The sequence below is a fragment of the Schistocerca serialis genome, chromosome 1 (assembly GCF_023864345.2).
Source record: "Schistocerca serialis cubense isolate TAMUIC-IGC-003099 chromosome 1, iqSchSeri2.2, whole genome shotgun sequence".
Lineage (NCBI taxonomy): Eukaryota > Metazoa > Arthropoda > Insecta > Orthoptera > Acrididae > Schistocerca > Schistocerca serialis.
In genome coordinates, this window is record NC_064638.1 from 668,384,590 (window position 1) to 668,399,099 (window position 14,510).

Consider the following 14,510-nt stretch of genomic DNA (forward strand, 5'->3'; position numbering starts at 1 on the left):
ATTCGTCAAGTAGGTTACATGCCACATGTATCTTGTGTGATGTCTAACAAGAAGATAATAATGGATAAAAACAAGAAGTTGAACCTCCCCAGCATGTTGAAGTACCCGATTCCAGGCCACGTGGAGGTGTGCCAGCCTTGCATCAAATAAGCCTAGCAGATTAACAATGGGGACCAGTGGCCTAGCCAGCTATGATGTGGTTTTTAGGTAGGTTTCGGTATCCAAAGAAGTGAATATTAGGCTGGTCCCCCGTCTTGCCACAGTTACACAATTTGCAAACACTTTGGAAAACATTGTCATGTTCTGGCAACCAATGAAGGCAGGAGTAGTAGACAATTCCTTCCTGAGTGGGGTGGGAGTGGGGGTGGGAGTGGGTAGAAGGGGGCAGGGGCAGCAAGGTGGAATCAGCTTTAAAATGTCTTTGGGAGTAACCGGCCCATCATAATAATAGCCTGTATAAAGGTATCATTGATCCTGTGTGTAACAGGAGAAGTACCTCACCAGTCCCAATCTGGCATACACTGTATAAAAGGCAATAGAATGGATGGATGGAAATACAAAAGTCATGTCACTAATGGAAATAAACAAGAGAAAGCAGTATATTACTGCAACTGAAATGGTGTGTTCCACACAACATAAAAATATTCACACGCTCAAGACCATCTTCCCTCGAAGAACAGATAGAGCACCGAGGTATTTTGCTTCGGTTAATATGACGGAAGCCTGTCATCAATATGAAATTGGGTTTGAATATAAGTTAACTAAGCATTGTCCTACTGGTACACCCATTCCTTTTGGCTAGAGAACAGTCAATTACATAGAGACCCACAGTTTAACATTAAATTCAAACGAGGCTGAAATGGATTTTTTTCATGAGTAATTCCTTCCCTCAAAAGGATTAGTCTACACTGCGAGCTACTACTTTACCCAGGCATCACTGGTGCAAGCAACATCACAGAAATGATACGCTATGGCACTACGTTAGCAAAATAAATCTTACATCTGCCAAGCATGGCATACAGGCTCATGAAGGATATCTTGTCTGTGAGGAAGCACATTGACAGCAACGTCTCTTGAACCACTTTTCCTCATTCCATACATTCTCTAACTGAGTTGTCAAGTACCTTACAAAGCCAATCACATACGTTGTACGACCCGATCAGATAATGAGGTCGTAATCCATTTAGTCGTGTGGATGGGAAAGTGACCACCTTGAACTTTGATCACATCTAGTGAATACGTTGGGTTCCACCATGTGCTCTATAATATGCAGGATGGATAAGATTACCTATTTTATATCGTACTGCCAAACTGATGACGTGGGCCCCTACGGTACACCAGACAATATCCCAACGAGACATAATATGGCCACTTCACACATTTAACAAGCACTTAATTGGAATCATTAATGTGCATGTATACAGAGTGATACAGTATTTGTTGGTACAAAAGCCTACACTTCCCTTTGGCTTGATACCTTTCAGTCTGATCTTCATTAAAAATTATATAAACATCACAGAATATTTTGTGGTCCTTTGAAGGTGTTCTTCACATGGGTATATTGCTTTCTTGATTCCCACCAAACAATGTCCCATGATCAATGGAATTTTTATTCAAACAGATTTCAGTCATAGGCAAATAATAACCCTTCCACAACTTTGAAACACACAAATAAAAAATATTGGTATCATAAAGCACTGAAATACATTACTGTGTGTCGTAAGACATTTAAGGACTGTTCAACAACTCCAACTTTTCTGATGAAGGGCCCAAATACATACATGCCAGACACAGAGAGGAGAATAATGGAATAGACTTATGACTGATTCACAATAAAATGTTTAACCCTCAATCTCACAAAGGCTCATATTATGTAAATCCAGATACACAAAAATCGCTTATACCTACCAGAAGTCTGAATAGTGGGCTAGAGGATGCTGGCCAGCCCTGGAGGTCCCAGGTTCAAACCCAAACAGGGGATTTTTACTCATTCCATTATCTCCATAATCGCCCTACGTCCACTCAAGTCTGTTACTGAAGGGGTGTCAGGATCTTACCTGGGTGAAAAACACTGCTGGAGCAATGGGCCCTGCACCCTTGCCCATCTAGTGTCATGGCAAAGACAGGCTGCACTCAACTGCAGTCAAGCCAATAGCCGAGTCACGGGCTGTGCATCAATGACTATTTTTACCTTTAGATACCACAACTATAACACACTGCAGCAGGCTCAAATGTATGAAGTCCTTGGCATCCAGGTGAATAATAAACAAAGGTAGCATCAGCACATGGATAAATTAATCGAAAAGCTTAGTTTTGACAGTATATATAAAATAGAATTTTCACGAAAAAATGTCATTAAAAGTACATTCTAGAAGATGTCAGTGATAATATAGTTCATTTTTCTGCAATTCCTTGGTCTTCACTCAGTACTGCCAAGAAAACCAGAGAAAAAGTAGACGACAGCAGCATCAGCATTTTGACATGAAATATTATTTTGTATATCTTACATACTGGAAGCGAGTCTATATGCAGTTTTATATTTGTTGCAGTTTCACTTTGCAGTGTATACTAACACACTACTTAATTTTTTATTTCAAGATAGTGTTTAACACTATAAGGGCAAATATTGATCAGATGCCATTTTAATTTTCTTTTAAAAAGAGACATACTTTCTATCATCTTTATACAATGCAGTAAACTGTTGTACGCTATGCATCCAGCATTTACAGTTTCTTTGCCTGTTATGTATTTATTTTTTTATTTACATAGTTTACACCCACATTGTAGCAGTAAAATCAAATGTAATACAACAGAGTCTAAAATGGTTAACTTTAGGTCTTAGCAGTCAGTAATTACTTCGTTTCCCAAAATTTCTTCATTCGCTGTGATCTGGTTGCTTGTTCTTCAGATGGTTTGAATATAAGTCATGCGCATTTGTTCTTCAGAAGCAGTTTCTCTTCTCGGTGTTGAATTTGGTGTGTGGTGATGTTCAATTATCCAGATCACTTTCTACTTCTTTAAACCCAATATTTTTGGTTATACTGTTCCAGAAGTAGTCAAAAAGTTGCTTCAGGATTCTAGTATTTGGTACGCGAGATATGTCGCCAAAAAAATGCAATCCTCCTTTTCCACATTGTATCATTAATGTATTCACTTCTGTATACACTACTGAATTGGGCAAAAGTCTCCACCGGCCATTAACTTGATGTTTTTTTACTGATAGTTGTTCAGAGTATTCTTCTATAAAATTTCCGGAATTTGTCAGTTGTTGCTTTAATATTTGGTTTGAAAAGTGTTTCACTTGCATATGTTGCTTGCATTTATTGAGAGACATCATTTTTTTGTAGGTTGGCCATGGGGTTCTCTGCACTCACTGTAGTTGTAATGTTCTACTATCTATTGATGCTCTTTCATTAGCATTTCAGGTAATAATCTCACCAAGATATTTAAACTTTTTTACTACTTTAATTTTTTGATTATTATGGAGTATGATATGGGATGTGTCAACTTGGAAGCTGGGCATTATTTCCGTTTTCACAAACTAAATTTGCAATCCAACCTTTGGTGCTAATAGTTCGAGTTGTGCTATCTGAACCTTTGCTTCATCAATATTGTTTGCTAACAGCGCCAAATCATCTACAAATGAAACGCAGTTAAGTTGAATCTTTCTTCCAATCTTAACAGATGGTGGAGATATATTGTTCCATTCACACATCATTTTCTCCAGTGCACAACTGAACAATAAAGGAGACAATTCATTGCCTTGTCGAAGGCCAGTATGAATCTCAAAAGGTTCAGAGAATTCATTTTTGAACCTTACTCTAGCTTTGATATTTCGAAGGGTGACTGCAACGAGGTCGACAAGTTTCTGATTTAAAACAAATTCTTTCAGAATTGACAATAGAGATTCACGATGGGTACTATCGTAGGCTTTTTTAAAACTGACGAAGGTGATCACTAGCTTCTTGTTCCTGACCCTTTGATGTTTCATTATCCATTTGAGACTAATAATTTGATCAGGACAGCTTCATCCTGGCTGAAAGCATCCTTGATATTCGCCTAGTTCACCATCAAGCTGTTCATTAATTCTGAAATACAAAACATTGGAAAAAAGTTTTTAAGTAATAACCAGTGGGGTACATCCCTGTAATTATTTGGATCTGATCTATCTCCTTTTTTGTGTAATGGATGGATTATTGCAACATTCCATTCCTCTGCTAACTTCTCAGTTTTCCAAATGTCAATAAGATGTTTGTGTAAGTTCAGAATAGTTTGTACATTTGCATATTTCCAAGTTCTGCCACTAGTTGGTTCTCACCTGCCACTTTATAATTCTGTAGCGAGTTAATCGCTGCTTGTACTTCATCTGGATGTGGTGGTATAACTCTTTCTATATGTGTTTTGTTTCTTGGATAGAGGTCAACTTTCAAATGATGTTCAGGTTCGGCGCTATTTAGTAAGTGTTTGAAATATTTAGCCAACATCATTAAATTGTCATAATTGTTATGTGCTACCTTTCTATTTGTATCCTTTACCCAAAGATTTGGTGGAGTGTATTTCAGCATTATGAATCTCTTGTCTTGTGGCAATGAAAACATCCTCGATAGATTTTAGCGAGTCCTTACGAAATTGCCTTTTGACCCTTCTAATTTCTTTGGTGGTTGATCGTCTAGCATTTATTAATTCCTCCCTGGAGCTTTCAGTTCTCTTTTGTCGGTCATTTAACCAGGCCTTATGTCTATGCTGAATCGCTATATCGCAATCTTCGTTCAACCATGCACGTTTCTTCCGTTTCCATACAGGAGCTATTTCTTCATCCAAGGGTTTTAATCGATTGACAGTGGCTTCTAGATTGTCACTTAAAGGTATTCTTGATCTCTTGTAATATATCTGATTATTAATAATATAACTAGGGTCATATTCTCTCTCTGTATCTAACTTTTGAGGTTTGCTTTTTCTTTTATGAGTCAGTTTCATTTTAATTTCTGAAATGTAGTGGTCTGAATCAACATCGACGCCACGCAGCACTTTAACATTATAGATTTCCTTATGGAATTTCTGATCAACAGCTACATATTCTATCTGGTACTCTCCTAGCTTGACGTTAGGGCATTTCCATGTCATTAACTTATGTGGTCTTCTCTTAAGCCTTGTTGTCTTCAAAACCAATCCATTTGTAGTACAAAATTCAATTAACCATTCACCATTCTTGTTTGTAAGTTTATGCGCTAGCCATCGCCCCACCACACCTCAAAATTTCTTCTCTCGTCCTGTCTTCGCATTACAGTCTCCAAGCAGAATTTTAATGTTAGTATCCGGTATGGTCCTTATTAGTTGATCAAGTTCATCCCTGTTAATTTATCCTTCTATTGATAGTCATTTTTCTTGTATTATATTCATGATATCCTCCATTTAGCATTGCAGTGCAATTAGCTTTTAGGTAGATAGTTGTTTCATACATATATACTGATGCTACTGTTAAAATGTTTAGGTCCTTGAATTTATTTCTAAAAGATTCTCTAGGTGATACTTTTGCGATGCATCATATGGCTCCCTTTTGTACTCTTAATATCCTTTGTGGGTGCACATCTGCAGCATTGCCCCAAACCGGGATGCCATACGAGAGGTGCAGATGGACTAGTCCATATTATATTGTTTGCAGAGAGTGTCTATTTACTGACTGACATTTTTCTCATCAGAAATATGCTTGAATCTATCTTGCTGCAAATGTTACTTATATGATTCTCCCACGTCATATACCTATCCACTTTTACACCTACAAATTTACAGGTGTCTGTCTCCTATAGTTCTAGGTCTCCAAGCTTGACAGTAATGTTGTCCAAAGTGTGTTTTTTGTTTCATGTATCTGAATATCTGTTGTTTTGTTTCCATTTATAAAGAGATTATTTTCCCTGAAATAAATGTTTCCACTTTTTATATTTAGTGAAGCATTCTCCTGCAGGTCATCTGTCGTAGAAGTGGGAACAACATATGAAAACTATACTATCAGATACTGTTTTGGTCATATCATTAGCACAGAATGAAAAGTAATGGACTAAGGACAGATCCTTGAGGAACCTCGTATTTCATAACTTCAAAATTTGAAAGGACACTTTTATATTATTTTTCACTTTTTGCTTTATTTCTACACACTGCTTTCTATTTTCTAAAAACAATTTAATGATGTCTACTGCTTCCTCATAAAATAACAATGAAGCTTTTCTAATAGGATGTCATGGTGTACACAATCAAAGTGTGGATAGGTCCAGGAACATACCACATACTTTCTTCTGTTCATCAAGTGCTTTAGTTACAAGTGTTACAAATCAAGCTACTGCTATTTTGGTAGATTAGCCTTTTATAAACCCATGTTGTTCATCATTGAAAATATTGCATGTTTGTATAAAATTTAATATTCTATCTTTTATTATGGTTTCTATTATTTTACAAAGTACAGATGTAATAGTTACAGATCTGTAATTTCACCGGTCTTTTTTGCAGGCTCCTTTATATGTAGAGATTACTTTACTCTTTTCAAGTACACTGAAAAATACTCCTTTTTCCATAGATAAGTTTATCAGACAGGCTAATGGCTTTACTACCCATTGTAAACAACATTTAATTAGTTTAGTGGATATACCACCTAGTCCTTCAGTGTTTTTTTGTTTTTAGACTATTTAGTATTTATCCACTTTCTGATTCATTAGCTGGGGTCAGTGATAAGCATTTTGTCTCATATGGAATGTTTATTGTGTTTATTTTGGAAGTATAATTTTGATTTATTAATTCGTTTGTAACTCCAATACGATGATGTTTGTTTAAAGTATTGCTGACATTTTGTGCATCCTTAAGTTCCCTCCCATTTACCTCAAGTGTTTTCCACACCTACACCTTTCCTCTCTTCATTTATGAGAGACCATATGGTCTTAGTGAATTTGTTGATGTTGTTATCTTGTTTTCATAATGTGTTGATTTAGTTTCTTTTATCAGTTTGATGTATGATTTCTTCTTTTCCCTACATGCATACCTATTTTCTTGGGCTGGCCTTAGCCGACAATTTTTATACACACATTTCGCCTCTTCCTTGTTACCTCTACTGTGACCCAATTTCTATTATACCTCTCACTTATTTCCCTACGTACTAATGGAAATGTGACATCGACTAATGGCCTAATGTATTGCAGAATAATTCCCATCCTTTATCTGGGTTTTCTGATAAGTATACTTCACTAAAATCTTTGGTTTCCAATAGCCTTTGTAGCTTGTCTATGTTTGTTTGCTTAGTTTGTCTAAACTCTTTAAATATTTTTTCTCAACTTCCTACATTGCCTGCTAATTCAACTAATACCCCAAAGTGGTCTGCAATGGTTGTGTACATGACCTGTACTGACTGTCTGCTCTGTGGTATATGAGTGATTATATGATCTATTAATGTTTCTATTCCTTTACAGCATCTCGTAGGACTGTCTACTGCTAAATTAAGTCTGTAAGTTTTAATCAGAGCTTGAAAACTCCTTGTGCAACAGTTGTCTTTTAGTGTGTTAATATTTAAGTCACCAGCTACAATTATATAAGGGATTCCCTGCTAGCCTTATCTAACAAGACTTCTAACTTTTAGAAATCCATTTATCTTACTGTTTGGTGATATGTAGAGCCCTATCATCACATACTTTTCCCTGTTAAATGTCATCTGTATTGCTGCAGTTTCAAACAGCATTTCTGTACCATTGTCTTCTGACCACAGAACGATACCCTCTATTTTACTGTGTACATAGTCTGCCACCCTGCCGCCCTTATGTTCAGATCTGCAGAAATTAGCAACTTTTTTATATTCCTGTACATTGTAAATTTCATTTTCCTTTAGCCCATGTTCTGACAATAAATATATGTGGTAGCTCTGTAGCTACAGGTACTTCTATCTGTTCTAATTTATTGGATGCATACTGTACATTCTGTTACGAGATTCTTATATTAGAAATATTTGTGTTAATGTTTTGAGTTTCTATGGCACCCTTTTTTAACTGCTAGTACAAAACATCCTGCTCCTTGAGATGTTTTTGCTTCTTTGTTCTATCTCCTCTCCTGTCTCTTGCCTGCAGGATCTCTGCCACAGATGGTGCTTCTGCAGGTGATGACACAGCTTCTTTTGCTGGTGACAACACCCCTTCTGCTGCTGGTGACGACACTCCTTCTGCTGCTGGTGACGACACTCCTTCTGCTGCTGGTGACGACACTCCTTTTCCTTCCTTTCCAGGGCAGAGTCATGTTTCCTCTTTTGTTCTTTCATCTTGTGGCTGTTTTGAGTGTTACTAGATACAAAATTGTATCTTCTATTTCATCCCTTATGCACCTTTTCTTGTGTGCTGCTAATTTTTTCTAATATTTCTTTGCACAGACTTGTTTACCATAGTTGTTTCTGTGCAGGCCATGCTTTGTGAAATGTTCTCTCACTGAGTGTTTTGCTTCAATGAATGTAACATTAGACAAAATGCTACATATCTCCCTGAACTTTCTGTTTGTATTGATTTCTCTGTTCACATATGAAGCTTCTATCAGGTCATGCCTTTGTGGAATGCTTATGACGTATACATCAGCTTTCCTAAACGTTCTCTTAGAGCCCTAGTTGCATTTACACTTTCATTCTTAAATATGTCGTTTCCTCGCCCAACAATAACACATAGAAACGTTTTGGTACAATTGTTTCAGTCTTTTAGCACATCATGTAGAGGTGTGCCAGGATGAGTAAAACCAGTTACTTTTAGTTTAGTTTGCATTGTGGCCATAATACCTCCTAAGCCTCTTCCAAGGATAGTTGAAAATATGTAATCACCACCTGTCTTATTTTTCTCACTTGGCGAAAGAATTCGCGAACTTTTAATATTTTCTTGCTTCTTCGAGGTACTTCTTGGAGACGTGAAATCATCTCTCTTATTTCCCCGGTTGATTGTATCGTCATTTGTATCTAGCAAATCATATTTGTTCGTTGTTTTCAGTTCAAAATGTTTGTCATTTTGTTTGACACACCAGCTTTTTTTAGGCCTAAAAAATAGCTCACTTTCGACTTTTTGTTCTTGTTTGAGTTCATTTATCACTGTTTCCAGATTACTTACGTATTGTTTTGAACAGAATAAGTTCTGTTTTAATGTAGGAACCACGTTTTCTTCAGGTACAGTACCATGTTTTGGTAAATATATCATATGCAAACAGTCAATTAGACCACAGGCACATTTTGTGTTTGCTCCGTCGGAACAATTTTGTTTGAATCCATTTTTGGCTCACTGAACATAGTCTAATTGTATTTAAAAGTCTGTCACTACATACAGTGCCCTTTATATTTGTAATATAGGCATTTTTCATGGAGCCACTTACTAAAACTTCTGTATGAGCCGCCACCTTTATCTATTATGTTGGCCTACACATGGAATTGCTAGCATACTTGACCCTGTGGCACATTCTTCTGACAATGCAGCTATGACCGAAAATTATTTATACTACAGAAAAGGATGGTAAGGATATTGTGTATAGTTACTAATCAAGCATCTGGCAAAAGACCATTGAAAAACCTATACTCCGTACACTGAAAGAAGAGCCATGGCAGCAGGCAGTACTGTTGTCATCTTTCAACTGTGAATTGCAAACAGCTGTTTGCAAAATCAATAGCCTCCTACAGATCTGCAAAAACAGCAAGTTGTTGCCATAGGGGTGTCGACAAAATCATGTTTCACGATTAGTTTTTATGTGCAGCCCAATTTTAACTGTCAAGGCTTTTCTTTCATTGTACGGACCATAAGGGCTCCCACAATTACTTGTTGGAGCACTGACTCCATAATTGTATTTGTGGTTAATAACAAGTAGGAATTAGGGATAACCTACACAACTGACAACATTAGAAATAAAAATATTTCCTTACAGATAATATGGTTCAGAAGGCAGTAATATTCTGCAACCGTTTCCCTGGAAATTGTCAAACATACAAAAATAAAGTAAAACAATACTTTATTAGCTGCACTTCCTATGATTTATCAGAGTATTTGGACTCTGTGATGTAATTCCCACTTCACACTGTGTTCTGTGTAACGATATATAAATGTTTTGTTTGAAGTATTATATAAAAATAGCAGCCAAGCAGTATAAGAGGAAGACCAGTGGGTATTTTGGAAACTCCTGGTCCAAAAAAAGGTAAACTCTTTCTGAAAATACAGTAAGATTTGTAACAGATTTTTATGAAAAGGATGAAAGTTCCAGAGTGATACCTGGAACAAAAGACAAAGTAAGTGTTCAAAAAAATGTGTACATGCAAAAAAGACTCATTTTGTGTAACTTGAGAGAACTCTATTATTCTTTCAAATGGGAGAATCCCGAGGTAGAATTAGGATTTTCAACATTTTGTTTCTTGAGACCTAAATGGTGTATCCTTGCTGGTGCTGCAGGCACACACACTGTATGTGTATGCAGTATCCACCAGAATGTTAAACTATTACTGGATGCTGTGAAAATTGAAGAATCTTATAAAGGCCTAATTAAGACGCTTGTGTGCAACACGGAAAACCAAAACTGCATGCTACATCATTGCGAAAGCTGTCCTGCAAATACTGCACTAACTGAGAACTTAACTGAAAAACCAAGTGAAGGTTATGATTTAGAAGAAGAAATTGTAATCAGTCAATGGGTTAACACAGACAGGGCAGAAATGATCAAACAGTCTATCAGTGTTAAAGACTACATTTCTTTATTGGTTAGGTCATTGGAAAAGCTCACCCCGCACTCGTTTATAGCAAAATCCCAATCAGCAGCCTTTAAAAGATTGAAAGAAGACCCACCACCCAAAACAGCAATTATTGTGATGGATTTCAGTGAAAATTATTCCTTTGTTATACAAAATGAGATCCAAAGTTACCACTGGAATAGAGGTGGTTGTACTCTACACCCAGTTGGAGTTTTTCTAAGAAATGAGGAAAACAATGTTTTTGTTTCCAACCACTGTTTTATTAGTGATAACCAAGAACATGACACTGGTTTTGTTAACTTTGTACAAAAAGAAATTACAAAGTGGCTGTCATTACATCATACTGACATTGACTCAGATCACTACTTTACAGATGGTTGTGCTGGGCAGTACAAAAATAGAAACAGTTTTAAAAATTTGACTGAACACTTGAGAGACTTTAATTTGAAGGCCCAACACACTTTTTTTGCAACAAGTCATGGGAAGTCAATTTGTGATGGCCTAGGAGGAACTATTAAAAGAATTTTAAGGATAGCCAGTCTACAGCTTTCAGATGATGAACAAATAATGACAGCAATCTATATGTACAAGTTTTGTGAAAAAAATATTGAAAACATTAATTTTCACTTTATTGACAAAAAGAAGCTGATTTGCTACGGTTAAAATTAGAAAAACGTTTTTCAGCAACCCGAACCATTCCTGGAACAAGAAGTTTTCATAACTTCAAACCACTTCCAACAAACAACCTTGAAATTAGAAGGACTACAGATAGTGTAAAACCCTCCTTAGTCTTTTCTTTCCATTCTTCTTCTGATTAGGTTCGTGTTGAACCATCCATAAATAGCTATGTGGCTGCAAATTATGATGGTAACTGGTACTTTGGACTGGTAAAAACAATATTCAATGATGAAGAAGATGCAGAAATTCTATTTCTACATCCTTCAGGACCAGCTGCATCATTTTATTGGCCTGAAAGAGAAGATTCTTGCATAGTGCCTTTGGAGCACATAGTCTGTAGTAGACGCACCTCAATCAAGCGGCACTGGAAGAATGTATTACTTCAAAAAAGACTGTATCAAAAGAACAAAGCTCTTGGATGAAGTGGAAAAACAGTTTGAATTAGCATTAATGTTTATTGAAAAGACAAAACTACTCAAAAAATTCGATGTTTCAAGCAATCAGTTGGGTTATACGTAAAGGTCGTAAGTACACTATCTTTGTACATAATTCTAATGTAATCTACTATAATCAATAAACATGTTAAAAAGCCATCATTATTTTTGTTTTATCAAGTAGCCTATATGTTTAAGAGTAAATTAAAACAAATTTGAGCATTCTATCAGGTCTGAGACTCTAGATATTGCAATTCTTATAAAACAAAACATCCATAAAAAAAATACATATATATTTTTTTCATAGAAAATATTAATATATTTTAATAGTATCATTTTTATCTTCAAATATGTATAATAAATAAACTTGCTGCAAAAATTCATGATGTTATCTAAAAGAGTTTTTAAAATAAGCAATTTTAAAGTTTTGAATACAAATTAAATTTACCATTTCCAAATGTTCGGAAAACGCAAAACATAAAAACTTTAAAAATTTATAAAAAAACTATAAGAGATACAGCAAAAATAATGTGCAGGTGTTGTCAGGATGGTATTAGAACCATTTGAGCCAAATTTCATGAAAATCTAAGGAGGTGGGTGTAAAATTTATTTTTTATTGGGTGATTTGATATGGAATGACCCTCCCCCTCCTTAAGTGTGGTGGAGTGCAGTGGGATGGTAGAGCAATTGCCCATGAAAAAGAAAGGTCCAGAGTTCAAGTTTCAACTTGGCACACCACTTTCATTTGCCAGGAAGTTTCATATCAGTACACACTCCACTGCTGAGTGAAAAGTTCATTCAAGACTCAACATACGTCATTGTACACAAGACCCAATTGTAGAAATGGGGAGAATGTTTAATCTCTTAAGTAGTATCCAACAACATTTCCAACTCATAAAACCATCAGCCACACAAATTCAACACAGGACAGACTCATATACCCTCTTAAGTTACAGAGGATGATGTGACCCTGGATTCACACTGGAAGTTGTTCACGAGATTTTGGGATTTGAGAACCCATACAGTCAGCAGTTTGCTATAGTATCAAGAGTCTTTCATAAGGAGTTGGTTTGTGTGGCAGTACAGGAACTAAATCCTTGCCAAGTTTCAATAGAGGAACCAATATCTCCACCAAATGTCAGAATTATGCCAATGAAACTAAATTTTTATTAAAACAACAAATGAGCACACATCAAGCGGCTAGCATAGATGACACAACGTAGCACAAAGAATGTAGCCTGAACACAACACAGCAGGAAGAATATGGCCTGGTCCTGATGTGATTTTTCGTGTCACACATACAGCAGAGAGTTGCTCCTTGGAGACTGTGTGTGTGTGTGTGTGTGTTTTGCAAGGGAAGTATGGACTGAGGTTACCATCTGATGGAGGCTCAAGAAAGACACTTTTCTATTGGAGGTAACCTGCTTTCAATTGGTTCACTGACAGCGGTCTATGAAATCCAGTACTGGCAATCGTGGGTATTGCTTTCCAGGTGCAAGTATTGTTTGTGGCTGGTATCTCACAGAGTGTAAACTACACCCCGTTGCGACAGATTTTATCGTGCTTTGGGGGGAATATTGCAGCATGCACGGGTGGGACTCACTGCTTCAAATCACTCCCTTCTTATATTTACTTTTTTCTCGGGCCACGTTACAGTCTTGTTCCCGATTAGGAGGCCGTCAATACGTATAATCATACATAAATTGTTGGAAAATTTGGACACAATAGTCACACGTGAGAGCCTAATTGTACGGTTTGTAATGAAAAATAGACGTCCAACACATGTGACTCTCTAATGTAACTGCGTGGTGCTCCACGAAAAATCTCGCGTGATACTCAAAAACACTTACAGTATAATAGTAAAACACCGTAGAAGTGTAACAGATGGCTTGTTTTCAGTGCACACTATGAAGCTACACCACTTTACGACTTCAAATGCAGTTTTATCGTATCACGTTACATTATATAATGTATTTTCATTGTAATAGCCGTAAACGTTGGAGACCGGATGGTCTGTGGTTTGAGACTCACCTAAACAGAAATATCCATTCACTACCGGTCCTTCAACTTCTGCTATTGCAACTGTTAGACCAGTAACACTTGATTTGTATTTATGAACTGGCACCAAGTCATTAGCCTTCAACGAACAAATTAATTCAAAATTTGCGCTCTTCTGCCTCGGCGGTGAGCTGTCAACAGGGGCCATTTTCAAGTTTTTACACAAAGATACTGGCTCTCGGTGAGTTATTCCAAGGAGCTACTGTTCAGTATCTGATCTATCTGTGCGACGTAATATATTATTTCAATTACCGTAAAGAAATTTTCCTGCCGTTACTGTGCAGGATTCTGCACAGCGACAAGACAGTAAATTGTTTTCGAAACACAAAAGACATCAAATTTGCTTGCTCAACAACATCAAAGTCAACAAGAAATAAATACTGCACAATCAGAAAAAGACGATCGACGTCCCAAAAAAAGGTCTCTGCTTATATCATTCACCAGTCACAAACAGTTATATGGCCACTCAAGTTTGGTGTTTTCTCTCCATTCTTCAAGATAAATTTAGCAATTTTCTTAAACAGGTCATTCTTTGGGCTTTTTCCGTCCTAAACGTATAGAAAAACTAAAAAATAATTTCGCAATTTTTACAATGACAAGACGATGTAAAGACA

General features: G+C 36.6%; 1 protein-coding gene across 2 annotated transcripts in view; it reads right to left on the reverse strand.

Annotated features, from left to right (window-relative positions):
* LOC126479909 (uncharacterized protein C05D11.1-like) overlaps nt 1-14,275 on the reverse strand; it is a 131,517-nt gene extending 117,242 nt beyond the window's left edge. Inside the window, exons 1-2 of one of the 2 annotated variants that reach the window (XM_050103824.1) lie at nt 14,149-14,275; nt 13,870-14,027 (exon numbers count right to left, since the gene is read on the reverse strand). In XM_050103824.1, coding sequence (XP_049959781.1) covers nt 13,870-14,027; nt 14,149-14,231 — 241 coding nt within the window. In that variant the 5' untranslated portion in view covers nt 14,232-14,275. Of the gene's footprint in view, nt 1-13,869; nt 14,077-14,148 lie in introns of those variants that run through there. The other variant, XM_050103825.1, reaches the window with a different exon arrangement.
* Between the last annotated feature and the right edge of the window lie 235 nt (nt 14,276-14,510).